A 26,406-nucleotide genomic window follows, 5' to 3' on the forward strand; every position below is an offset into this window, starting at 1 on the left:
CATGAACAATATAGGTGGGCAAAGGTGTGTGTGTGTGTGTGTGTGTGTGTGTGTATGTATGTGTGTGTGTGTGAGAGAGAGAGAGCCAGAAAGACAGTAAGAGAGATGAATCTCCGGTTATTAATTTCCAGCCGCGGCCCCTGGGTGAGATGTTAATATAGGGCTGATTGTGACTAATTTCTTATTAATTGCCATCAGCGATTACACAGTGGCCAGTAATGTGGCTAATTTGTTGAAATGAATTTGGGTTTTCTGAGGCATTTTAATTGCTGCAGGTGGGCAGCGTCCCCTGCACACTGTCGCTTTTGTTTTTCAGCAGGAAACTTTTGAGGTTGTGCTGCTGCCGTGTGCGACTACTACAAGTAATGTTGTGTGAATTAGAGCGCATTACTTAAACAGTAAAGTCTGTGTACACGTGTCTGTTCATGTGTAGTCTTTGTATGCGTGTCTGTCTGAAGCACACAAACAAATCTTTGCGGCATAACTGTAAATGCCATTGATACGTTATTCATCAGGTTTATGCATCCCCCTCCGTCCATATATCTCTACATGTTCATGATCATTACAGTGGGGACGGAGGAACATTTAAGTGGTTGCCTTTTGTTTGTTGAATGTTTATAGCTTCCGTTAGCACAGTCTGAACGACCACTGAGGAACCAGTAGATACAAAATCCAAATCCCTCTATAAAAGAAGAGATGCCCTCTGGGCAGCCATAGCTCATAGTTGGCCTGATTTAGTGGCAGCCAGGAATCTGGGCTTGAATAAAGACAGAGAGAGCGAGGGCAGAGTGGGAGAGAGAGAGAGAGAGGGGAAAAGATAGCTCCCTGTGTGATAAATAGCCCCGGCTCTCTCTATTGCATTAGCCGTCCGGGCCGATAGATTGCGAGCCCAATAGACCCAGACGTATGCGATTGGTTTCTCATATAAAAGTTGCATATTAAATTCCTTCACAGGACTGTGCCCCCCAAGCATGAAGGAAGGAAGGAAGAAACGGGAGTGAAAAAGCAGAAAGTAGAGAAAGGAGTGGAAGAGCAAGAAAAAGGCTTTTTATGAGAGGCGAAACGAAGGCAGCGAGTTGGGGAAGCCGGAGTAGAAAGGGGGAAAGATAATGGCAGGAGAAAAGTAGCTTGATGGTAGAAAAGACAAATGGTGATGTCATGTGCTTAATAGGTCCGCAGATATTGGGCGATGAGTGCGAACGTACGTCCATTTAATCAGTATTGCTTCCCAATGAAGATTTCTCTCTTGTTTTGTGCTCACTCAACCCCCCCCCCCCCCCCTTTCTTCTGTTCTCAGCCGTTCTCCACATGCTAACGACCTCTCTAATTGTTTCCAAGCTCATTAAGATGCTGATGTTTTAATAGTAATTAATCCGTCATTTGCCTACATGCAAACACGGGCCACTGAGGTTTGTTCATCGCTGTTTCAATACACTGATAATGCAGTAGCCTAGTCAAAGGAGACAATATCCTGCTAATTTAGCTCATCACTGTTAATTGGTTGTTAAGTGCCTTTAATTACCAAGCAGGCTTTGGGATTTAGGCCGGTAGAAAGAGGGGGATCGCTATGATTGTCCCTGCCTCTGTAATGGATCTTGTGTGAACTTTGAAAACTGGAATAAATGACCAAAGGATGAAAAGAGACACACGTTGACCCTGTTCTGTTTTCTATCTCCGCCGTGTCTCTCTCCTCATTTCCTTTCTTCTTTTCCTTCCTTTCCTCCATCCTCCCGTCCCTTCCTCCATCTCTGTCTCACTCCCTATCTCCTTCTCCATGATATTATTAACTCATTAAGTTTTTTTCATTATTTTTAATAAAAGATGAGTTATGGCTTTAGCCTCACTGTGGCAGCATCCCCCCACACCCTCCTCCTCCTCCCTCTCTCCCTTCCCCTTCAACCATTTACTCTCTCCCCTCCTCCCCCTCAATCCCCCATTTTCTCCTTCCTTCTTGGCCATATTGTGCCTGCTCTGATACGCTTGACCCTTGAACTGCGGTTTCTGACCTCAGTGTTGCTGGTTACAACCTTCTGGCCATCTTCTTTGCTTTCGCCACAGTCACTCACGTCTATCAATCATCTCTCTTTCTCATAGCGCTGAGCAGTCTTTAGATGGCATTCATAAGATTTATGATTCATGATTCCCTCTCTTCTGTCTGTGTCTGAGAGAGAGAGTCAGGGAGAGAGAGAATAGAGGGAGGGAAGAAGGGAGACAAAGTCAGAGACTAGAGAGAGAAAGGAGGAGAGGGGCTTGTCGATGACACAGTTGAATAATGACAAAATCTATGATTGATAGCTTATACAGAGCTAGCCGAGTGTGGGTACTGTATGTGTGTGCGAGTGTGCATCAGAGTGACAGAAGGAGAGAGAGAGTCCATATGTTTTGTTTTCCACCACATTAATCTGATGTTAAAGAAGCAATGATGAATGGTTTTCATGTAGTTTGAGCTGTCAATGGTCAAGAAATGGAGACGGGTAGCAAGTGACCAGAATTATCAAAGGACACATGATGTTTATGTAGGAATAGAGCGGGACTAAAGGAGATGAAAGCCTAATAAATGTCTTTAAGTTAGAGAGGACGGAGCACAGATAAGACGGAATCTCTGAGTTATTAACTACTCTGGTTTTCAGCCATGAAACCCCTAAATGAAACATTTACTGCATCTGTTTGTCATTTTCTTCTCACTGTGACTCAGAAAAAGCCTTTTTAAAGGCATTTAAATGATACATTGTTTATTATTAGGTTGATAAAATACTCACTGCTCCGTACCTGGAAAGAGTTGTTCACTGTAATCATTATCCTCAAGAAGTAATCCCTTCTCGTGCTGCTACCTTGTAAGTGATGGGGGACACAAATACAGTCCTTGGTCTGTGCAAAAATGCATTCTAACGTTCAGCCGAGCCTAATAAGAGGCTTCAGCAGTCTGAACAAATGAAGTCAAGAGGCTGTATTTCAAAGTGAGACTGTCTTTAGTGTGAAAATCTTCTCTGTGTTTTGATCCGCGCTGGAGGGATACATCGCGGAAGTCGCATTTCTGTATTTTTCTCAACACTAATAATGAAGCTAAACAATTTGCACGGCTGAAGAAATGGTCACATACCCTTCTGTTCAATGACGGCACACAGCCCGAAAAAATGACGTAATGTTATTGTTCTGGTAGGTAATAGATAAATGTTGACTCAGAACCCAACCTCCAATACAGAAAATTGCAAATCAGAATTCCAACTGGTAAACTCGGGTAAGGTCCATCTAGCCCCGACATAAACGGACCTTATGTCAATCTCGGCAGAATACACTTTTATACCAAGTGTTACTTTATGCAGTGTTTGTGATGTGAAACTGTATGTAACAACGTTGAAGCTGCCATTTCTATTCACTTGATTTGTGCTTGATAGATGTCTTTGCGAGCAAATGGTAAGCTAGAAGTCTACGCCTCCCGTCTCTTTTAACAGGGTTACCCAGATCCTTAAACTTGCTAAATACGAGATTGGGAACGTTTATATTGCCTCTCAACATGGCGACGGCTGAGCCGGCGGCTCGTAGCTAACTGTGCTAAAAGCGATTGCAGACAGAGCTAACAGTGTTTACTGGAGGATGGGTGCTACGCTGTTGGGACAACACCAATCGATGGGATGGTGTTATCAGCTGTAACCGCCGTATGACAGCAGTGCAGAGCGGCGGCCGTGAGCTAACCAGTAGTGCTTGCTCATGTAACATGCACTAAAGCACAAATGGCCGGCCCGGCTATGTACACAAAGCAAGGAGATGCTCGGATAACAACACACACAGAGGGAGAGTTCATTCTCTGCACAGGCAGACATTACTCCACGTATCTTTATACAGCAAATTGTTTGCTGCTGTGTTAATGCTCTGAATTCCTTACATTGCACATTTAAAATGTCTTAAATTAGTTTTTCAAAAATTTAAGCTCATAAAGTTTCTTGAAAGTTACGTTTTATTCTCTTCTCTAATGGCGCTGTGGTGGGATGTAGGTCCTCTGTCGATGCTGGTGAAGCTCACAGACTTGCCAGACAAACATCAGTTCCCTGCAAGCGGCCTTGTTTTCCCTGGCAGATGCACTGTGCCGCATTTAGATCGCAAGTCAGGAATACTGACTTCCGACATGCAATTGGTTGCAGCATATGTCTAATGTGTGTATATATATATATAGTGTTAAAACATCATCGTATAATACATTTTCAGACATCGGGGTGCATCAGGCTTTCTATTGGCTGATCTCGGTCAAAGTTAAGCAAAGGTGAGCCGGCTGGAGATTGCACCGACTCAGGAAACTAACATCTAATCACATGTGCTAAGTGGCCTTTAAAAATGTCAAGTTCCCACTTTACCTCTCCTCATTCCTAATGCCAACACTGCTTGCTGCCGCAATCTCCTCCTTAAATGATTTATGATTTATTGATCTCGGATTCTTGACCATAACTGTATGTTTTTGGGGGGAGTAGCTCCTCTGCAGAATCCTTTTCAGAGATTAAGTGCAGAGCCTTTTTAAAATAACTGTAAAAGTGCACATAATTGTCTCCGAGTAACCGAGGACTGTGTATTTGTCCCTCTTATTTCACTGTGTAATCACGGTGGAGGGGATCACTTCCTTGCGCAAAGTAATGATGGTTAGATTAAAATCTGTGGAACTGATTTGAAGGAATGCTTGGTTGTTATAAATACCATCTAAGTTGTTTCATGGTGTTGAATGGGTTGTAACCCCCCCCCCCCCCCCCCCCCCCCCATCTGACATGCAGATGGATATTATGTACACTCCTGTCTCAGTCCTCAAAGGAAATAGCTTGAAGTATGGAGAAGGTTAAGTGTTAATGTGGCAATAGTTTGAGGCAATGTGTGCTGACAGCTGTGATGAATTGTTTCCAATGTACTTGTATTACCACTCATACAATGTTTTCCGCATCATCCCACATGATAATCGCTATCCATATGTAACTACAGCCTATTCATATTGCCCTCTAAAAATGGTAGTATACATTATATTCTTTATTTAAGCTGCCCTTTATTCGTACAGTATGGTTGTAATTATGCAACAAGCCATTTTCAGTCCTCAGTTACTTTTAAAATATGATACAATACATACATTTGCCAGCTTTATGCCACTAAATAAGCATCAGAAAAGACACAATCTGCATTTTTCGAAATAGACACATAACATTAGTTTCTACATGGAGAGGTTAGTTTAATAAAAGTCCATTTATCACATTTCCCCCTCCAATCTCTGTTTGTGAAGCATCCATTTCCATTTAGTTTGTCCAGGTTAAAGTTGTGATACGTTGTGTTTCCACTGGAGTGCACTCTCGAGTCAGCATAAATAATTAAGTTCATGAAATTGATGACCGACGTGTTAATCGGCTGGTCTCATTCGGTCCTCCAGAGCTTCAATACTACCCACCGTTAGTTCGAGAGCATATCTGTGATTATTGCTGTAGCTCCCTCCACGTAGAAGCATCGTCATTTCTTCGGTTCTCGATTGGTAGAGGCCGGCTGTGAGCGTACAGTTGGTCTTTGCTGATGAGGTGTGGAGTTGCTGAGGTCCCATTTTCTCCAATTTGGTGAATTATGGATAGAGTGGTTGCTAACAGGCAGAAGAGACATGCCAATCAAAAAAGGATTCAAACACATTGGGTTTACAGTATGCGGAGAGGAAAGAATCATTCACTTAACCACTGAGTGCGGATCAGCTCCACCTCTTGGTATAGAGATTAGTCAATTTGCTGCATCAACAATCACTTCCAACACAGAGTTGCACATTCATTTTTTAGGAGGTATGATGGGTGCTAGAGGTGTTAAAAGTTGTGTGCACATACAAGAATATTTTAGCGCTGAGAAACTGCTGTAATTATTCTTTTTTTCAAAGAAGCAATAGTTTTAGAAAAACAACACAAAATACATTTTCAATTTGAATAGTCAGTAAATGCATTAGTAAGTGGAAGACCAAAACAAATAGTTCAGAAAAAGAGAAGAGATTACAATAAAACATAAATAATACATTCTGCTGGTTACAATTCAGCCTCCATGGCCTTTTTAGTTTAAAAAAAAAAGATCAACCACTCAGGTTTAGAGAAATACCTCTCCAAATATAGACAGTTGTAAGATGTGATGTTAGCTTTCTATCCGAGTGCTGTAATGATTTCTCCTCTTAAAGACAGAACAAGGCATCATTAGTTAGTTATTTTTAGTCGTACTGGCTTTATGAAATATGACAAAAGCCATAAGGCTGTGCTTATGTTGGCTTAAGTGTTTGATGTTGCACATTTAATGTATAATACTAATGTATGAAGTTAGATACTGATCTCAAGTTTGAATGACCAGGCAGTCTTTAAGAATGTATCGGTTGTCATGAAGATGTTGTTTTGTTGCTTAAACTAATTCACGCTTACAAAAGCAGCACATACGAAGAGCAAACCACTGAGTCAATACTCTTCACAAAGTGCGAACAAAGAAATGAGAGCAGGATGTGAAACTGGATAATGTATCTCCTCTGTGCTGAAAGCAAATTTCTTGGCCTAATAAGCATATTGCCATATGGCCTGATGCAGCGTGGATGACACCGCTAGGATCTGTGTGTCACAGTTCATTTGTTCTGGGCCCGACATCGTCTGCGGGGGGGGGGGGGGGGGGGGGGGTAACAGGGATGTCTGTGTGTAGATCTACTTACATGTTGTATTATGGGTGCTTCAACTGCAGCACTGAAGGCTTCCAAAGAAGGGCTTTAAATCTCTGTCCATCTTCCGTCGTCTGTCTGTTGCTCTTTCCTCTTCGGCTGATGGATTTTGGTTCTTGGTTGCAACCGCAGTACACAGCACCCACCTCACCAGCACAGGCTCAGCACGACCTGCACTCACAGAGAGGAATTAGCGAAGTATAAAATGTTTGTGTGACCGATTCAGATTTTGTGTTTAAAAGGAAGAATATACGATGGGTGCAATTACATACTGAGAGCGGGGTGTCACATAATGCACGGATCACGGTCTTTTCTCGGCTTCATTGTGAGTGTTGTAGCATTTTGACATAAATTTGGATGTGAACGATCACTTTTTGAGTTTTGAGTCATGACTCTGCATGCGAGAACATTGCCAACATGGACATCTCAGCATCAATGTCAGGTCATGTACTTTTTTTTTTTTTGTTGGTGTTCATGAAGCATACTGTAAGTATATGCTGAATAATAATTTACCTTTCATTGCCGTTGACATCTGTGACAGCAGTGCCGTTTGCAATATGGATAGTTGCTGTGGCTGTCCTGCTGTTCACTTCTTGAAGCATTAAGTTTTGCTCTGTTTGACCTGCCCTGCATGTGGCAGGGGTCTGTCCACACAGCAGTGTCACCTCTGTAAGCTGGTCTCTGGCTGAGAGGGGGAAAAAAGGGAAAGAAGGAAAAGAAGACAAAAAACTGGAGAACCTGGGATAAGAACGTATGATGTGTTAACCCTGGTTGCAACATTTTGTTGTTCATAAATAAACGCCCACTCTTAAATTAATTGAATTCTGAAACCTGTGCAATTTCACCTGCACACTTCAAGCTTTTTACGGCTTTACCTGCTGCTACAGTCTGAGACGGCTGCCGGCTCATCCACCCACCGTAAGTAGGGCATCGACATCTCAGTAGGTGGGTGTAGGCTAACCTGAAGTCCCTGTTGAGGGCTCCATAAAGAATAGGGTTGAGGGCTGAATTGGTGTAACCCAGCCACAACACAATGGAGTATTCTGGTACTGTGCTTGGGTCTGGTTGCTCCTTTAGGCCCAACACTGTGAACAGGATGAAGTATGGCAACCAACACACCACAAAAGCCCCTATCACTGCTGCCAGTGTCACTGTGGCTTTGTGCTCCCGCAGAGCCACTGCTGTTACGCTGGAAACTACAGTGGTACTGGTGGAAGGGTTGTCCCTGCAGTTGTAGCTCGTGATGGAAGCGGGTCGGGCACTGATAATGCGTTTGGCCTGTGCCCGGGCAATGCGAAGTATTCGTAGGTATGTCCAGCACATAGCCACCAGAGGCAGGTAGAAAGTGAGAAGAGAGTCTGTCAGTACGTAGGGCCTGTTCAGCTCAAAACGACATTTTCCCACTGGAGCCCAGGGCCCGTAGTTCTGCACTGTGCCGTTAACAGTGTTCCACCCCATTTGGATCGGCAAGAAAGACACGGCCACAGACACTGTCCAAACACTGGCCATGGCCACAGCAACTCTCCACGGCAACACCAGTGAGGCGTATCTCAGAGGCATGGTCACTGCCAGGTAGCGGTCCACGCTGATGGCCAGGAGGGTGAGGATGGAGGCCGTGCACAGCATGACATCCATGGAGATGTAGAAGTTGCAGAAGGCCGGGCCGAGCGGCCATTCGTTGTTGAGCTGCAGCAGGGCGGAGAAAGGGAGGACCAAGAGGCCGAGCAGCAAGTCCGTCACAGCCAGCGACACGATGAAGCAGTTGGTGAGGCAGCGGAGGCGTCGGGAGGCGCAGACAGCCAGGCACACCAGCACATTACCACTGACGGTCAGAAGGATGAGGAGGGACAGGATGACTCCCAGCATCACTTGTGACAACATTATCGCTGGTGCTTCACTGGAAACAATCTGATGACTTCATCGCTGGAGCTTCATGCAAACCATTGTTACGTTTTCCTTTCAGTGTTAAACTAAATGAGCGGTCTCTCTTTTTTCCAAAGAGGACATACACATCATAAGCCTTAGCCTCACGTATACCGCTATTACATATGATCATTCAGAGCGTTCCTGTTCTTGTTGGTCCATGGCCTCGCTTTGGCTTCAACACCATCTTCTATGGCTGTAGTGACATCTAGTGGACAGAGATGAGACACACAGTTGGTAATCAGCACAGGATTTCCTGTAGTTTCAGATATTGCACTGGCATGCTCACTCAACAAAGAGGTTTGGTTAGAACTGTAGCTTGTTATATATAATTTATTGATTTATTTATAGTTTATTTATTACAGTAGCCTACTTTACATGCATTACAACTATTTATGTACCACATACCTTAACTGGGTTTAAAAAACACTTATGGATACATTCTCATTTCTCTTGTTTAACAAAATATTGAGACACAGTATCTTCATTTCAGTGTGTGTGTGTGTGTGTATGTGTGTGTGTGTGTGTGTGCGCATTTTATCTTTAGGCACTCTGTAACCCTTTTCTCCATCTATGGACTGATACAGTACGATGGAATACACTATTGCAGAAAAATATTTTTTGTATAAACCGAGTCACAAACTATCATGAGAATGGAGAATATAAAGAAATCAAGTAAAAAAAAAAACGATGACATAAACTACTGACTTGGCTCCAGGTCTGACGTAGCTGATAAAGAGAATGAATTGGTTACCACTGACAGAAAGACTCACAGTGTGTAATATTTCGCTTTTGGGGCTAAATCTGATGATTTATGTTTATGATTTCATTCTGTGATAAGTTTTCAATGAATCGTGTGATGAATTTAAAAGATTCATCTGAAGACTGTGTGTCTAACTATCTTTTGCTCATCAGTGGCCACTGTGGTTTCATTTGTAGCACCAGCAAAGGTCTTGCTCTTGTACAGCTCGCTCCCTGTCGCTTGCTAAACTTAAAGCCTTTGCCTGCATGATTTATGACGGTAAAGAGTTCAGTATGAGAGCAACATAGAAATAGTAAATCCAGCCACAACTATTATTCTGCATCATCACAAGGACTACGGCGCTACGCCTGCTGTCAAATATAAATTAATTTGTTTCTTATAATGTTCAGTTATTTTACGTCGGCCATTTTCTTGCAGGCAAAAGTGAAGCTGCCATTTCAGACCGAACGCTAATGGGAATTCCAATCCATCTATAATAAAACCATGATATGAATATGAAACAAAACAGTACCGGTAGTTTGTTTAGCTTAGGCCAAGTTGTGCCACTGTGTAAACAGCCAGCATGACTAAGTATCTCTGAGCAAACTGCTGCAGTTGAGATGAAGCCAAGTCTTGTTTCGGTATCAGTGAAATATGAATAACATTTTGATGCAGCAATGCCATGGATGGAAGGTTTGGTTTGACTGATGAGAGCAGTGAGTGAATAATGATATGATAATAAATACAGTTACCAGATAGTGGCCATGAATAACAAAAAGGTTGTTTGTCAAACAATCAACATAGACGTCATTTCTAGTAGTTTGTAAAGGTAATTTTGCCAAAAATCATTTTCTTTTGGATATTTCAGCTTTTGTTTCTTACATAGACCTCGTCGAGAGAGTTTCAGAGAGTTATTTGTCTTCTGTGAAGTCATTAATGGCATGCCGGCATGAGTTTTTAATGTGTGCTCGGAGGAATGCGCATACTTGATAAGTGAGGATGTGTGTGTGGAGTACATGTGTTTGCGTCAGTGGGTGGTGGATAATGTTTGCTCGTCTATTTTCTAACACTGTAATGGACGTTGGGACATTTGCCAGACTTTATCAGGAGCCGCTCACTTATCACCTCAAAGAGAGAGAGAGCGACTTGGAGAGGTGCACACGCTGGCTTCACATGAAGACGGAAAAAAAAAAAGAGCCACAGAAAGAAAGGTTTTAATTCAAATCTGGGTCTACTGAAACCAGAACACCGTCTCTAATCTATGAACTCCTCTGATCTCGGCTTCTTTGTTCCATGGACACATTTCTGTCACCGACTCACTGCTTTGAACTTCATCCAGAGCAAACACTGATAACACAACCACTAACGTATGAAGTGCGTTTTCTTAAATGCACATGACATCTCAGCCTTTATATTTGGCAGAGCCACAGACTGACTGACTCACTGAGACCTCACATTTCAACTGTTTTCATCAACAAATCAAATCTGTCTGTCCCACTGTCAACCCCTTTCTTGTCTCACTCACAAACACGTGCACAGTTGGAACTAGTTTTGGCTTGGATCTGTGAGGAATGTCCTCATGTGGACGTGAATTATAGTCCATAGAAGCTTTCGATTAACCTCGTCTCAACCCTGGGACATAATGTATATGAGGGTGTGTTCACTTATCTGCCTTCAGCCAAATGCATTAGTTCCTTTTCCCATGTTACAGTGCACGTGTGTCTGAGCATAACCATATTCGTTTCCTGTTTATTTTTGCATAAACATTTGTGTTATAATAAAACTTTATTAATATACAATCCTGGCCACTCTGTTATCAAGAATCACTGGTGAGCACAAGCTTAGTTAGCACAAATGTCTTGTATGTGATTTTACTTCATCAAGTCACTGTTAGTCTGCGCAGAATGCGTTACAGCAGGAAGTCACAGTCAGTCATTCACCTTTAAGTTGAAGAATGATAGTAAATAAAGCATCATTCATTCAGACAGTGTGCTACTTTATTGCTGACCATCTGTTTTCTTTCACAAACCTCTCATTAGTTGTCCCTAATGGAAAACAACGGTGAGTGTTACTACAGCGCACGCACTCGCATGTCGGCTTGCATGCACACACTAACTCACAACCTGAAACGTATGTCTTAGTAATGGATTTTGAGGACTGTAATGGATTGTAATGACTGCTGAGAGCTGTGTTTTCCACACAGGATGTAAAGGCTGCTCTACTTTCTGTGGTTTTCTGCAGGAGAATGCTGTTTCATGTTTTCAAGAGACAACAAAAGGGTGCATGGGTCTGTGGTGTTGAGGACAGCGCTTTAAGAGGTTGTCCTGGCCCAGGTCTATCTGTGTGTAACAGTTGGAAAAACAAAAATATCAAGCGGTTAACCTTAAGGAACTCCGAGACAGCTTCCTCTCACTGTCAGCTATCTTCCAGCACAAGAACGATGCAAATGAGCTGGAGAGGCTTCAATCTGCCCCATCTAGACCTTCCATTACTCAGTAAGTGGTCTGGTGAAAAGAGCCCAATTTGGCTATTGAGATAAAAGGCAGGCAGAAAAGAACTTGGAGCAGTGGATCTTCACCAGACACGGTCTGAGCTCGGAGATGAGTAATGAGGTTATTTACCTCTCAACTGGGACTCGTTGCTTGATTGGAGATTCTCCAAATACCAAGTATTCATTCTGTGGCCTTTTTATACCAGCCAGCTGTGTCTTTTCTTCAGCCCAATCATTAAGTCATCATGTGTATTGTCACCAATGCAATGTAATGTGTCAAACTATGTTTACACGGAGAAATTGCTTAATTCTGCCCTACTAAAAATCACTGAACTATTGGGATAAGGGTGTCAAATTCACTTTTTTTTATGTGGTTGCTGCAGAATAATTGCAGGAAATAACCCATTCATTGATTCATTGATTCATTGATTCATTCAAGCCCTTAAAACTCAATCACAGTCAGCGTATCTGCCGTTAGGAGGTTTGGCAAGATGACTCAGCGAAACACACCACTTGCCATGTGTCTGCAATGCTGCTCAAACGTGTGGGGAGCTTTGTGTCGACAGCACCGCACGGTCCAAGTACACGCAGTGACACCATGCAACTCAGTCACATGGATTCTGTGGGAGTGGTTGGTCAACTGCAGAGTGGTCAAAGGATTAGACAGGCGTGCGAGTGAAAGCGGCAGTAGCTCGTGTTCATTATGCCATCTTCTGAACTCTTTAGCAGAGTTGTAGATTGTTTAATCTAGATTTACTATAGGCCTACATGAAAAGCAAGGAATTGTTATGAGGTCAATAAACATTTATTTAGTGAGGACTGTCATACTGAAGTGGCCCACAGATGTCCCTGCAAGCAGCGACCATCACAGCGACATAATGCAATCAGACATCTGAATGCTTTATTTATTCTGATATAATTCAATTGAGTAAAAATACTTGGCTCACTCGCTTCCCCTGCTTTTGCAAAGAAATCTATAGCTGTCTTCATTTTTGTGGATGTGAGTGGGTCTGCGTGTGTGTGTGTGTGTGCTCGTGTCTGTCTTCCTGTTTGTTTTTGTGTTGTCCTTGAGAGAGAGAGAGAGAGAGAGAGAGAGAGAGAGAAAGGGAGAGAGAGAGAAAGGGATGTGGATGGTGGGTTGCTTGGTAACAGTTGTGTGTCCTGACCAGTGGAAGGAAGCTGTGAAATCTTGACGAAGCGTGAAAATGAAACACGCTGAGCGACAGACGTGAGGTCAGACAGGTTCACAGACAACGGGGGGGGGGGGGGGAGCAGGCACATAAAATATGCATTGATACGAACAGCATGCATATCTGTGTCTCAGACATACACAAGCACGTTTAAGTCACACAGGGATAATGAATTGCCCTCAATGTGTCGGTCTTGTCCTCACCACACCTCTGTTATGTCAGCATTACAGCTTCTGGATGCAGTAGCTCAACTTAATAGGTGTAAGTACATTCAGACATTTGTATAGAGAAACACACTCGCACAGGTCCAGAATCAACAGTTTTCCTGTCATTTCTTATAGTTGCTCTTTCTGGTATTAAACCAGGAACTAGAATGTATGCTTATTGTTCCCTGACCAAGTCATGACACTTAATCACATCTATTTTTTCTGTTGGCTGTTTCAGCAGACACACACATTGCACAATGACTTGTCGTTGGTCACTTGGACCCCCACAGTTTAAGCTCTAAAAATAATGACGTGCAACATTTTCACTGAAATACATTTGTGTCTTACTTGCTTTTGTTTAGTTAAGCTGCTGCCATGATAGTGATTTTGTGATTTCCTTTAAATATCTGACGTCAGATAGTACTTCTCCTGGTGAAGTATGTTTTTATAGCTTTAGCAACAGAAGTGAAACAAGCTGGTTAGCATTAGTAAAGCACACTTTCTGTATACATAAAATATGAAAAGAGCACTAGCTACAGAAACTTTATAGTGTTCAATTGTAGAACTTCAAAATATGTCATGTAGCAACCAGTAAAAGATAAATTACACACACACACACACACACACACACACACACACACACACGCAGCATAATCTCACTTCCTCATGTTCAGTACTGATTAAATGACCCCTTTGTATATTTGTCTTTGTGCAGAGTTCACATGCTCACACCAGGTTCAGGATTGACTCAGTTGAGCTCTTTACAACCACAAACAGAAATTTGAATCTCAGATATAAGCACAATTACAAAAACAGAAATAAATAGTTTTCTTACGACTAAGCTGACACACTTTTAGAGCAGTAACTGATGCTATGAGTCTGTTCCGGACAGAGGTTGAATGTCGTACTAACCAATCATAGACTACTGCCTCACTATCTCTGCCTTTTACTTGAAAACTATGTTCCTCTAATATTCCTGTTTAGCTGCTGAAATGCATACCAGCAAATCAATGCAGACTCAGAGTAAATATTGAGTCAAACTCAATTATGCTGTTAGACCACAAGCACAGCTGGATTGACTCCATTTTCACACACACACACACACACACACACACACAACTCATTCAATTCATTTTTAACAATTATAAAGTAGGAATTCATCAACTCACCTTCGTGCCGCTTTTTCTTTTCTGAGACGACTGCCCCCGCTACTCTGTTCTGCTCCCTGAGAGCGCAGGGAACCACAGTCTCGCTTGTGAAGCGTGTGCGTAATGAGTGTGTGTGGGAAAGACAGGGGCGAGAGAATAAAGTGAGGGAGCAGCAGAAACTCGCACACAGCTCCCCGCCCCCCCGTGTCGCCTCCTATTATTCGTCTCCATCTCTTCAGGGTAAATTGCTTTTGAAATTATTCGAATAGGTCTTCCATTCTCTAATCATGTCCTCTAACTTGCATGTGCCAGCTGCTGGGGTAAAGCGGCAACAAACGGTTGCCTTTGGAGACTGGGCAGAATAATCCAAGCAACCTGTTGCATTCTGCCTTAATGGAATTGCTGGCAAATAAGTCCAGTTTGTGGTGGTATCCATGCATGCATCATTTCATGTCTTTTAAGATTTGTTTTACTTTCCGTGTCACATGCTGACACAAATACCACTGCACTCTAAACTTTGAACAGTTTACTGCTTCTTTAGAACTTCATGGATGGATGGCTTTCAGGGGATGGAAGTCTATGAGAACTGGCACAAGTTGCTCTGGCGGGATTTCAATGACCCGAAAGGTCACAAATATTTCTAAATCAATCTCTCTATTTCTGGTGCAGCCTTTTACTCTGCCTTTGTATCTATTCTTCATGCGCTGTGGCCCCTGGTGTGGCTTCTCTATCATTTCCTATAAATTCATCTCCTGGGTTGCAGGCTAACATTCACAACTCATTATTGCGTCTCTTTTTATAACTTTAGTCTTTTTTTTTTACCCTCCCTTTTCCTTATCGGTCTCACCTCCGTGTCTCTGGCTCTGTCTCATTTCCTGTGGGCTTCTTTACATCATAGCTGATTCTGAATTAAATCTTCTTTTTAATCTCATATTGTTTATTTTACTGCTGTTAAAGCCTGCTGTCTCTTTTTATTCCTTCATCTATAGCTTCATCTCTGGTTATATCAGTCAAGTTGCTTCTTTCCATGCACCGTTTAGCTTCACCCTTCTTTCTCCTTGTGTCGCAGCAACAAGGTCCCAGTTTTGTTCCACTACACAGTCCTATGTGATAACATATCTTTCTTATCATTATTTCTTTCTTCTGTCCTTATCTCCTTTCTTCATCACTCTCCCGTTATAAAGCAAACACATGCTGTCACATGTTACTGAGTGTCACCTCCTCACATGTTCATACCTGGTGATGTTTCTATGCTCACCTTTCTGTCAGTGTTGAATCAAAATCCAATCTGTGTGTTGAATCAAGTTCTGTCTCCCCTCATGTTTCCACAACAACACACCCTCTGATGTTTCTGAGCGAGTGAAGACACCTCTGGAACTGCCACCTCTGGGTCGACGGTGTCATCAGTGATATCTTTAATAATTCACTTCATAGTTAGGTGTTCCTTGGCTTTGATGCCTTTGGGCTAGAGCGTTCCCATGCAAGGCAGAGTACGGAAAGGGACCATTTATTTGTCTGGTAGTGTGTAAAAAGGTAGTTGGCAGTGATACCTCAAAATCCATTAGCATTGAAATTGAAATATTTTCTGTGGGAAATAAAACCACAGCTCACAGTCTAGGTAAACAACGTGTTTAAAATAAGCCATATTTTGATAAGATAAGATGAGGTAATGCTAGGGGGAATGAAACAAAACAACGAAACATGATTTAGAACTTTCTACCACCCTCTATTGGATCAGCAAAGTATTGACTTCATTTCTAGAAATAAGCCATTTGTTAGTGTGTGTTAGTGTGATAGCCACAGGAAAACAGGCAAAACTAATTTAGCCAAGAAATCAACACATTGTCTGTGTCCTTAAAGCTCTAACAAACGTTTTGAATGCATTTCCTTCTTCAAAACATTTGAAAAGCTGATTCTTTAAGTATTTTAACTCCTGCATTGTTTACATCCATGTTTTCTTGCTAGCAGTCTTCTTCTTTCCCGTTGAAGGCGTGTGCATGGGATGAACAAAACGTGAACTCACTCATGGAAAAAAAAAAAAAGCTCAAAACTGCTATTTGAGGACAAAAACTCAACAGGGAACCTTCATGCTGATGATAAAAGCTGTAAGGATGGATGATTTTTAGTTTAGAAATGCAGCGTTTGGATGCTAAATCTTACTATCTTATCCATAAATTAGTAAAACAAAGTGGTGTCAGTAAAGTGTTATGAAAGGCTCGTACCAGCTGTTTGTCTTGAGGATGTTCTCAGCACTGAAAATTGATGGTTACCCTGGCAAAATCATCTGAAGTGGATACAGGGAAGGTGAAGGATTGTGTAACTAGTTTCATCTCTGAACTGAGTTCCTGAAACCAGCAAATTTAGAACACTTTGTTTCACTGAAAATGTATTCGGTAAAATCAACAGTCCAGACGCTGTTTGAGCTGCTGCTGTGTTGCTATATGCGTATTTGTAATACGTGATACCATTTTCCAGAGTAACATCTTGTAACATAAGCATTTTATATTCGTCATTTTTGAAAGGTGGAGAGATGACAGGTGACACAACATCAAGCTATATTGCCTGTGGTGCTGCGTCTTCCAACTTCAAACACTTTGTATTTCACAAGGTTGAGGGATGACACATAGAGACGAGGTGAGTGCACACAGTGTGAGCTGGTAAACTATCGATTGAAGTCATCCACGGTTCACCGACTTTGCACACTGTGTGTTGTCCAGTACTCATTTTGATCAGATTTGAGAATGAATCACGAATAAAACTTGGCCATTAAAGCATGCTATTTACATCACTGTTCAACCCCTAACATTGTTTTACATTCAATCATAATACAGATAAAGTAATCAGCTAAGTCCAAATGAGAAAAAAGGGAGACTTCACACACTACGCAGGCCTGTGGGCTCTACAGGACTCCACCTTGTCACACTCAGTCACTTCCTCTTAACGGCCTGAAGTCAGGAAGAGACGAGAGACAGAAGAGGAAGAGAGGCAAAGGGGGATGGGCCTGTTGCTTTCATTTGAAGTAAAACAAAAAAAATACAGAAGTAAAAAGTTCAGCAAGCAGTCTTCTTTAAAAAACAGAGAGAGAGGGAGAGAGAGGGAGATAAATAGGAGGTGAGTCGGAAAGACAAGACTCAAAATAGAAAGTGGGGCTACATGCAGTCATGGCTCCTTGGACGAGGACCACCACAGAGCGGTACGGTGTAGGTAAGTCAGTATGAGCTCGCTTGTGTGTGTCTTTGTATGTGTGCATGCACATGTTTCTATAGTGTCTCTATTTAGTCGTGCTGTGAATAAGAAGGACAAAAATAGATGCCCATCGCTTCCTGCGTAACAGGATGTGAGCAGGTGCTAACAGCCTTACAGAACTTTGAGGTGTACACCTCAGATGTAATTCCCATAAAATAACTTAAATCCTAAAATCATATTCACCGTTTACCTTCAATACAACAGAAGGTATAAGAGCTAGTGGACTGTTTGGTGGATGAAATCCTATTTAAAGTTACAATCCACCTTAAACTGATGGAGAATTGAGTGGCAATCTTAATGCATTACACTATATGCAGCTCATGAATACAGAAGCAAGAAGAGAGATTGCTTTTGGCACCAGGAGGAAATCGTAGATGGTTAAAGCTCAACTTCTCACTACAATCTGTAGTTTATCGGGTATGTGGGTTGAATATGGCCGAGCTGATCACCATGTGTTTCCGTTAGATATGCGTGACAGACACAAGCTTAGCAAGAATACTGAATTCTGACTTCAAATACAGAATGACAGAATGTAATAGCAGAGGTTCACTGGCTTGTTGCAGACGAAGCATTCATGTATCAGTTATTAGGCATATAGTTAGCATTGTAAGTCAATGATGACAATTAATTGAAGTCTTTTAAGTGTTTTCCCGCTTTATAGCTTAAGATTGAAAATGGAAATATATTTATCTTACATTTTGAATCAATTATTAATAACATTACTCAATGAAGTGTCGTTTATTTACTGTATTTAGACTGAATTTCTTCCTGGTCTGTGTAAGACGACAAGACAGGAAGTGGAGGAAGAAGGAGGGACGTATTTTCTTTGAAGCCGAAATACCGTCGAAACCACATAATGTCATGAACTGTACACGCACTTACCTTTTCATTTTGAAATAATTATGCATTTCAATTGAAGTATTGGTCCAGAAATAATGTTCAACTTTTTATACAGTCAGAATTATGTTATTTAGCCTTAATTTTGTGTATAAGTGCTTGTTTTCCTAAGCCGTGAAATATAGGAAGGAGCAAAGCAAGCCTGTGAGCTAGTACAAACAATTAGACAACAGCTTCACTACTACACTTATCTTCTGCAACTAACTGATATCCAATGCAAACAGTAGCAGTAGTTGCTGCACTAAGGCTGCTAATGAGAAGTATAGCCTTTTAATTACTGATCAATCTGCAGATTCATTTTTATGTTAATCATTAAGTCTATGAAATGTCAGAAAATAGTTTTTTTTGTGTATAATATTTTATTTGAATTTTTTAAATAAATCTCATTCAGTTCTATCTTATTCTACGTTATGTTATTTTGTATTGCTTATTGTTTTAAAATGTAATTTAAATGGTTTTCTTTGAATTGCCTCTGTTATGAAGTGTGCCATGTAAATGAAGCTGCCTTGCCATCATCACAATTCCCTCGGAGACAGAGACATCTTCAGATTTCCCGCTTGTCTGACCACGAACAGTCCCAAGCTCAAGGATGTCTAGTTTATATTTGATGTATTACAATTTGAGAGGCAGGAACCAGGCAATGTTTGGCATTATTGGTTAAAAAATGACTTACCTCTTTTAATCTAATCATTTCAGCTCAGTGTGAATATTTTATAGGCAATCTGGCCTGCCAACAGTCCATCCAGTGACCATGTACTTATTTATTGGTTCACTGACCGAAGAGGCCTGAACAAGGGAGAGAGAAGGTGTTGACAGTGAGAACAGGCAGGAATAAACCTGCACGTTAGTTGGATCTGTTGGTGACAGGTAATCCAGACTTGTTCATCTTACACCAGGAGTAGCTTTCTTCTTCCACTGATTTACTTCAGTGTTTCTCCTTCTCCGTGAACGATCATGGACGTGCTCTGGTTTTTGGTTCTTTAGTCGCATTGCCCTAGCCCCTCATCAGACTGTAATTATTTCCTTTTTAGTGAAGTGGAATTTTGTCGGCTGCGGAGAGAAGCAGCTCTCCCTCGAGGTAGGCGATGCAGTCCAGATCCAGGAGGTCTGCGATGGTAAGAATATCTCAAAATATAAAAATGGGAAGTATTATTTTTTTCACTTATGCTGTGCGGTGCCCCTAAATAACCTTTCCATGTTGTTTTGTCACGTTTCTCTGTGAAATATTTAAGATATGTTAATATTTTTGCATCATTATATGTGGCTTGTCCTAAAACAAGGTCATAAACCAGCTGCCTCAACCAAAATGAAAGATATCGTCAAAATAACAAAAGTTGGTGACTACTTATAGTTTTCATAAACAATCCTTTTTCTTAGTTAAAGTAAAATATGTTGGCTGTCTGCATTTCTTGTCACTCCTGTTTTATGTATTTCACATAATCGGATATCAATAATTTGTATATAACTTAGGCCTAACGGTGCATGATAAATAACTCCTGCACAGTAAAATATATTTGTTTGCTTTTTGTGTCCGTTAAATATTGTATGCATCATAGTTTTTGCACTAGGTTTCAGTCCTTCAACATATGGTCTTGACACGTCCGCATTTCAATGTGAACACCACAGGCCTGCTCATGTAGACATGTCAGTATGGCAGTAAGGTGACAGTCAATTTGTCTTTCAGGATGGTACAGAGGCTACTTGGTTAGGAACAATGCCCAACGGGTAAGACCTCACACAAACATATCCTTTTTTTTGTTACACCATACAGCGCATCACATTGATTTTAGCAGGAAGGTGACAATAACACAATCACTTTTATTCAACTGGGAGATCTTCTTTGCTAGTTTTGTAGAGCGGAGAAGTGAAAGCTACCACTGATTACATTTGTTCATATTCCTCTCCAGGGAGTGTTCCCTGCCAGTTTCATTCATCTTAAGGGGGTCGTCATTGATAAACAAGGGTGAGTGCATTTACAAAGTCTTCATCTGATCCCAAAAGTTATGTTTTTTGACTTTGTTGTTTGTTGTTTGTGCAACTACAGAGATCAGGAGGTAGTGATGTCTGCAGAGATGCCCTTGGTAAAGGAGGTTACCACCACATTGAGGGAGTGGGGAAGCATATGGAAGCAACTCTTTGTGGTAAAAAAAAAAACAACAACAAGCAAAAACCCCTTTGTGTATGTTCATGTGTGTATGTCTGAGAGTAACACCATACATCTACCCGTCCAGGTCAATAAACGGATGCGTGTGAAGCAGGTCCAGAGGCTGATGTGGGAGCTAATGGAGTGGCGTTCCCAGCTCCTGTCTGGCACTCTGCCCAGTGACGAATTCAAGGAGCTCAAGCAGAAAGTTACCTCCAAGATTGACTATGGCAACAAGTATGTCTGCTTAAAAACACTTCTCCATTTATATTTCATTCCTCTCTGCTCCCTTCTCCCTCCCCATCACCCCTCCCCATCCTCCTCACCTGAGTGGTATCTCCTGCTTCCTACTACAGGATCCTGGAGCTGGACCAGGTGGTTCGGGATGACAATGGTAACATCTTGGACCCAGAACGGGCTAGTGTCATCAGTCTGTTTCGGGCCCACGAGGAGGCCACAGCCAAGATTAATGAGCGCATCAAAGAGGAGCAGGTAAGGAAAAAGATGAGAAGGCACTGCAGTGGGGAGCAGAACAATTAGAACCCAGGAGGGAAAAGGGCCGGACAGAAAGTTTCAGGAGACAGAGATAGAATCTCATGGGTGGATGTGATGGCAGATGTTGTAATTATAATATAATTCATTTGGCAACTTCTTTGACATTGCTGTGGTTTGACTGCACTAGACTTCCCAGAGACATGTGTACCATAGGATTTATCCTGGGAAACTGTTCATGGGAAATATAAAAGCTAATGTGAACTATATATATATATATATATTAAATAGATAATAGGTGGAATTGCAATTTTTTTCATTTCATTTTTTTTTTTTAAGACAGTAGTAATGAAATGTAGTAATGAAACTTTATCTGCATGAAAATGACACAGATAATTCATTTTACTTGCCAATCATATCTGCCAGTCAAGCCTAATTAAGATTTCACTTCCATACAAATTGGCTTGACTTCATTTCATCTCCATGCAGCCTATTTTACATTGATTCATAAGTAAGAAGAGAACGTACTCTATCACGATTTTCTGATTCCGTAATTTTCTAGCAGCTGTTACGTCCCAGAATAAAAGTAACCAACTATTAATTCTTATACCAGCCAACCAGATTTCTCAGGACCTTGAAATGAAGGCTTTCGGCTGGCATTTTATCCTGTTAACCTCCTTCAACTTATGTCCTCTCCTGCAGTCCAACATCCAGACGGACCACAGCGGGATCTCAGCACGAATCCAGTCTTCCCCCACCCACAGCCTCTACGTCTTTGTCAGGAACTTCGTCTGTCGCATCGGAGAGGACTCGGAGCTCTTCATGTCCCTCTATGACCCCGTCAAACAGAACATCATCAGGTGTCACCAGTCATTCTCTCACATGTTGAGGTTTTCTTTTCAGTTTATTGTTTTCAGGTTGATTTGAAGCCCCAGATTCATATACAATTTGAAATGTTTGGGTGTAGCGTTAAGTCACATTGAGATAAAAAAAAAAGATGCATAACTATGAACAGCTATTGTTGTTTCTTTAAAAAATGGTCTTTGTACAGCTCATATTGATGTGATTTTGTCAAGGATTTAGATCATAAAATAAGTAAACGTTGTCCATTCAATATAATATAAACATTAAGATGGGTTTAGCCTCCACCATATCCCTCTTAGTACCTATTTACTGACTAACACCAATGAAAACATCATTGAGTTCAAGTTACGATTCTTTTTAACCTCACCCCCATCCCTCAGCTGTCTGTACACCTCTCCTCTTGCTTCCTCATTTGTCCTGTCTCCTCCATTGTTGAACCCCTCTTAATTAGAACAATGGGATACTAAAAATAAGAATACAGAAAACACAAATTATAGGGCAGCAGATACTGACTGGCAGTGCTATGTGGTGCCTGACAGTGCTGATGCTAAGCCCTGTCACTCACTGTCGTACTGTGTATATCTAAGTCTCAGCAACTGCAGCTGGGAGTTTTAAGATAGATCTGGATCGATCGTGTTTTTCTCGATATGTATCCACCACCGATGGTCTCTTACTTTCTTGGCATTTGTCCTGGTTTATTTTGTCTCATTTGCTCTTCTTATGCCTGGTACATTTGTCCTTACGTTGTTGGTCTTTGTGTAAAAAATGGTAGATAGTGGGTTTTGTGAAAGGAATGTTTAGGAACGTTTTCCCAGCTTTGATTCACCCCGCTGTACCCATAGACACTCATCCATATGTCTGTCTTACTGTCTTTCTCTCTATTCATCTCTCTGTCAGTGTCTGTTACATGCTTGTGTGTCAGAAAAAAGGCTATTGGGAATAGAGGGAGTTGTATTTTTAGCACTTCAGTCTAAATTGTTATGCAGCTGCACTCGGTAACATTCTGGTTTCCACTCAAACTGAGATTTTAACTTTATTTTCCCAGAAATCATGTAATGTCACATCAGTGAACTTCATATACTGTAGCACGCCCATGTACACCAGACAGGCTACTCTGTGATCCTCTGCCAAAGAGAACCTAAAGATGAGGGAGGCAAACAGTCCAGCTTTATCTGGACCAAGCACTCGCTCAGTCCTGGAATGGACCCAGATATCTTCTCTACCTTTTTGTTCATTATAAATACATACCTTCTCAAGTAGAGTAGATCTGCAAAGTTTCAGTCTAGGGAAATGAGACAATCTTTATTCGAACTTCAATTGATATGCTATGTGTGGCTGTAAATTAAAATATTGTGTAGTATAGCTTTGCAGAACATTAACAACAACTGTCTTCCATGCTTTGTGCAGTGAGAACTACCTGGTACGTTGGGGCAGTAAAGGATTCCCCAAGGAGATTGACATGCTCAACAACCTGAAGGTTGTCTTTACAGTAAGTAACCAGAGGAGGGCACTATCACACTGTTTCTTAGCACTACAGACACAGCACTGTATGAATAGATGTATCCCCTCTTAGAAGATTGCATTGCTTTATCATTTTCTCTCTCACCCTCTTTCCTGCTTAACCTGATGTCCCCCAACTCCTCTTTCCTCCGTCTTTTCGTCCTTGTGTCTCTTATTCCCACTTCCACTCAATACTTATTGTTCTGCTTTCTTCTTTCTTTGTTCTCCTTTCTGTTTGTCTCCACCAGGACCTGGGGAACAAGGACCTGTGCAGAGAGAAGATTTACCTGATCTGTCAGATAGTGAGAGTGGGCAGGATGGACCTGAAAGAGACAAACAACAAGAAATCCACTCAAGGCCTGAGGCGGCCGTTCGGAGTGGCAGGTACTTGAAGATCAGCCGATACAGTTTTCTTTCTGGTCAAAGGTGCTTCTAAATTGCCAATCCAAGTGTTCAAGCAATGTGTGAAGTCTTATTTGTAGTTATTAGACTCATTTGCCTCATTCCTCTGCTAAATGTCACCAGTATAGCCAACAATATTGGCCTTTAGTAGCCTTCTTAGTCATTTTTGCTTTTGTTTTCCGAACGGTTCAGAGTAATCTTCTCTGATTTGTCAGCAGTTGCTGCTGCTACCGCACATATTATTGCCCATATTTACACCTGGGAGCTAACCAATACAACCACAGTCACCTTTTGCACAAACAAAACTAAAATATTGATGAAGACCGTCCACTAACTTTCTCAATACCTCGAGGTTATTGTTGCTCCCACTGGCTCACAAAAGTTGCGTATATCCTTAGTCCACCTCTGCAAAGAGCTGTGAGGGTGTGTAGAGGGGCACGTTTGCTGGACTAGTTTGTGAGAGAGACTTAAATCCAAATGTTCACAGAGGCTGTCATTGCTGACTGATCTGAAATTACTCTGTAGCATTGTCTTTGATTTTGTTATCGCAGACACATTTGTTTTCCTTTTCTTGGCAGTGATGGACATCAGTGATCTCATCAAAGGGAAGGTCGAATGCGACGAGGAGAAACAGTTTTTCATCCCCTTCTTCCCGTATGTCCCATTTTCCTTCTCTATTACTCACAAATCCTCCTGGTAATTAAATAGCAATATTGCAATTTTGTTTGTGAAGGTTTTAGCATCTGCACGATTTTCAGATCAAGCAGCTTTTGTGTGTTCTCAAAGTGTGTTTTTCTGTGTTTATTCAGGGTAGTTGCTGAGAATGACTTTCTCCACTCCTTGCTGAACAAAGTGACAGCATCGCGAGGAGACAGTGCTGGACAAGGTTTGGCTTCTTTCTCTGTTTCCTAGTGTGTAAGCCATGTGACTTAAAGTCAGTGGTCCTGTATGCGATAAAGGTTCCCACTGGACTGTGTATGCTGCAGTCATTTGTGGTCAGACAAAATGGCCATTTCTCATCGCTGCTGCCTGGGTAAATATGACGGGCGTTATCCTGATGGATAGCATACGTCTTCGAGCCAATGTCTTCATATTACTTACCCTTTACTTCTCCCTCACCAGCCTCCAGTATCGCTGCCCGCTACCTCATGTTTATAGCTGACTTTGACAGCCTCTATGGGTGACACTGTCTTGTTCCACAGAGAGTGTTGGACATGTTGGACTACACCAGTGGTTCCCAAACTTTTTCTGTCAAGACCCCCTTTGATGATATAGGAACATTGGACGACCCCCCCCCCCCCCGCAACCCGACCCCAAATTTGTCTTGGTTTTTAATGAATTGCATTATAATGCATGAACTGTATAAAATATTTTTGCGCTTTAGACCAGTCACAAATCTGTCCATCTTTGTACATACTTCCTTCTCTTATCTTTATCTTTCTCTGTCGCTCCGTATCTTTCTCGCTCTGTGTCGCTGTGTGTCTCTCTCTCGTTCGCGCTCCCTCACTCTCTCTCTCCCTCGCTCGTTCGCGCTCTCTCGCTCGGGCGCGCGCTCGCTCTCGCTCTCGCTGGTTTTGCCACAGTCGGTCTGTGACATGAGCCGCTCTGGTGGCGTGGTTGGAACACAGTGCATGTCACGTCGGTTATTTTATATTGTTTTACCGGTGTATGTGTGCGTCTGTGTGTGTGGGTTGGTGATGAAGCCGCGACCCCCCTGTAGTACCACCGCGCCCCCCCTAGGGGTCGCGACCCCCACTTTGGGAACCACTGGACTACACTGTCATCTCGCTCAGCCATTATCTTTCCTCTCGCTCCTGAAAGCCCTGGGCATAACCTAGATATGAAAAGAGCACCTGAGGTCACCAGATGTCTGTTCTCAACATTACTCACCCCTAATTTCTCCTTCCTCTCACTTTGAGATGCTTCTGCAAAAGTACACATATAAACACTGACACACACATGCAGAGTATTCCCTGTAGGTATGTGGTTACCCTAAAAAATGTGGGTTTGTGACATTCACCCTAACCCTTTCACCAACTCTGTATTCCCCTAAAAAAGTAACCTTTTTTCTATGCTCTGACCATTCTTTTTCTTTGCTTTCTCACATAATTTCTCTGAAAGCTTTGAGAGCCCATATTCCTTTGAACAAAATTGCTGCCTATTAAGATATAGCCCTTTCTTTGTCTCCTTCGCCCCCCCCCTACACCCCTTTAACAAACAGGAGACGGGCATTTCATAGTGTTATTAATTACAGTGTGGTGTGTAAGAACAGCAGACATTTTCACTTCCACGCTTCACTTTGAAACACTTTGAGGTTACGCTCCCCATAGATAAACACTAACATTTTAGACAAAGTGGATCTCACTCTAAGTTCAGCCCTCAGGCTGAATGTTTCAGGGTTTCTGTAGGTTCTGAAAACATGTTAAAATGTTTAAGATTCCGTTTTAATAGTGCCGGGGCCTTGAAATTCCTTGTTC

General features: G+C 41.9%; 2 protein-coding genes across 2 annotated transcripts in view; one reads left to right on the forward strand and one right to left on the reverse strand.

Annotated features, from left to right (window-relative positions):
- Positions 1 to 7,161: 7,161 nt before the first annotated feature.
- hrh2a (histamine receptor H2a) lies at positions 7,162 to 8,566 on the reverse strand. The gene is made up of 2 exons (XM_076103813.1): positions 7,561 to 8,566; positions 7,162 to 7,370 (listed from the first exon to the last, which is right to left on the reverse strand). The coding sequence occupies exons 1-2, from the start codon at positions 8,564 to 8,566 to the stop codon at positions 7,195 to 7,197; spliced, it is 1,182 nt and encodes a 393-aa protein (XP_075959928.1). The 3' UTR covers positions 7,162 to 7,194.
- An 8,776-nt stretch (positions 8,567 to 17,342) lies between these two features.
- dock2 (dedicator of cytokinesis 2) overlaps positions 17,343 to 26,406 on the forward strand; it is an 87,647-nt gene continuing 78,583 nt past the window's right edge. Inside the window, exons 1-12 of the mRNA XM_076103076.1 lie at positions 17,343 to 17,589; positions 19,560 to 19,643; positions 20,213 to 20,253; positions 20,436 to 20,491; positions 20,573 to 20,669; positions 20,760 to 20,908; positions 21,028 to 21,163; positions 21,866 to 22,023; positions 23,435 to 23,516; positions 23,776 to 23,911; positions 24,508 to 24,583; positions 24,739 to 24,815. Of these exons, the coding sequence (XP_075959191.1) occupies positions 17,547 to 17,589; positions 19,560 to 19,643; positions 20,213 to 20,253; positions 20,436 to 20,491; positions 20,573 to 20,669; positions 20,760 to 20,908; positions 21,028 to 21,163; positions 21,866 to 22,023; positions 23,435 to 23,516; positions 23,776 to 23,911; positions 24,508 to 24,583; positions 24,739 to 24,815 (1,135 nt within the window). The 5' untranslated portion in view covers positions 17,343 to 17,546. The remainder of the gene's footprint in view (positions 17,590 to 19,559; positions 19,644 to 20,212; positions 20,254 to 20,435; positions 20,492 to 20,572; positions 20,670 to 20,759; positions 20,909 to 21,027; positions 21,164 to 21,865; positions 22,024 to 23,434; positions 23,517 to 23,775; positions 23,912 to 24,507; positions 24,584 to 24,738; positions 24,816 to 26,406) is intronic.

The sequence above is a fragment of the Anarhichas minor genome, unplaced genomic scaffold, assembly GCF_050575085.1.
Source record: "Anarhichas minor isolate MPS153535 unplaced genomic scaffold, ASM5057508v1 ptg000028l, whole genome shotgun sequence".
Taxonomy (NCBI): Eukaryota; Metazoa; Chordata; class Actinopteri; order Perciformes; family Anarhichadidae; genus Anarhichas; species Anarhichas minor.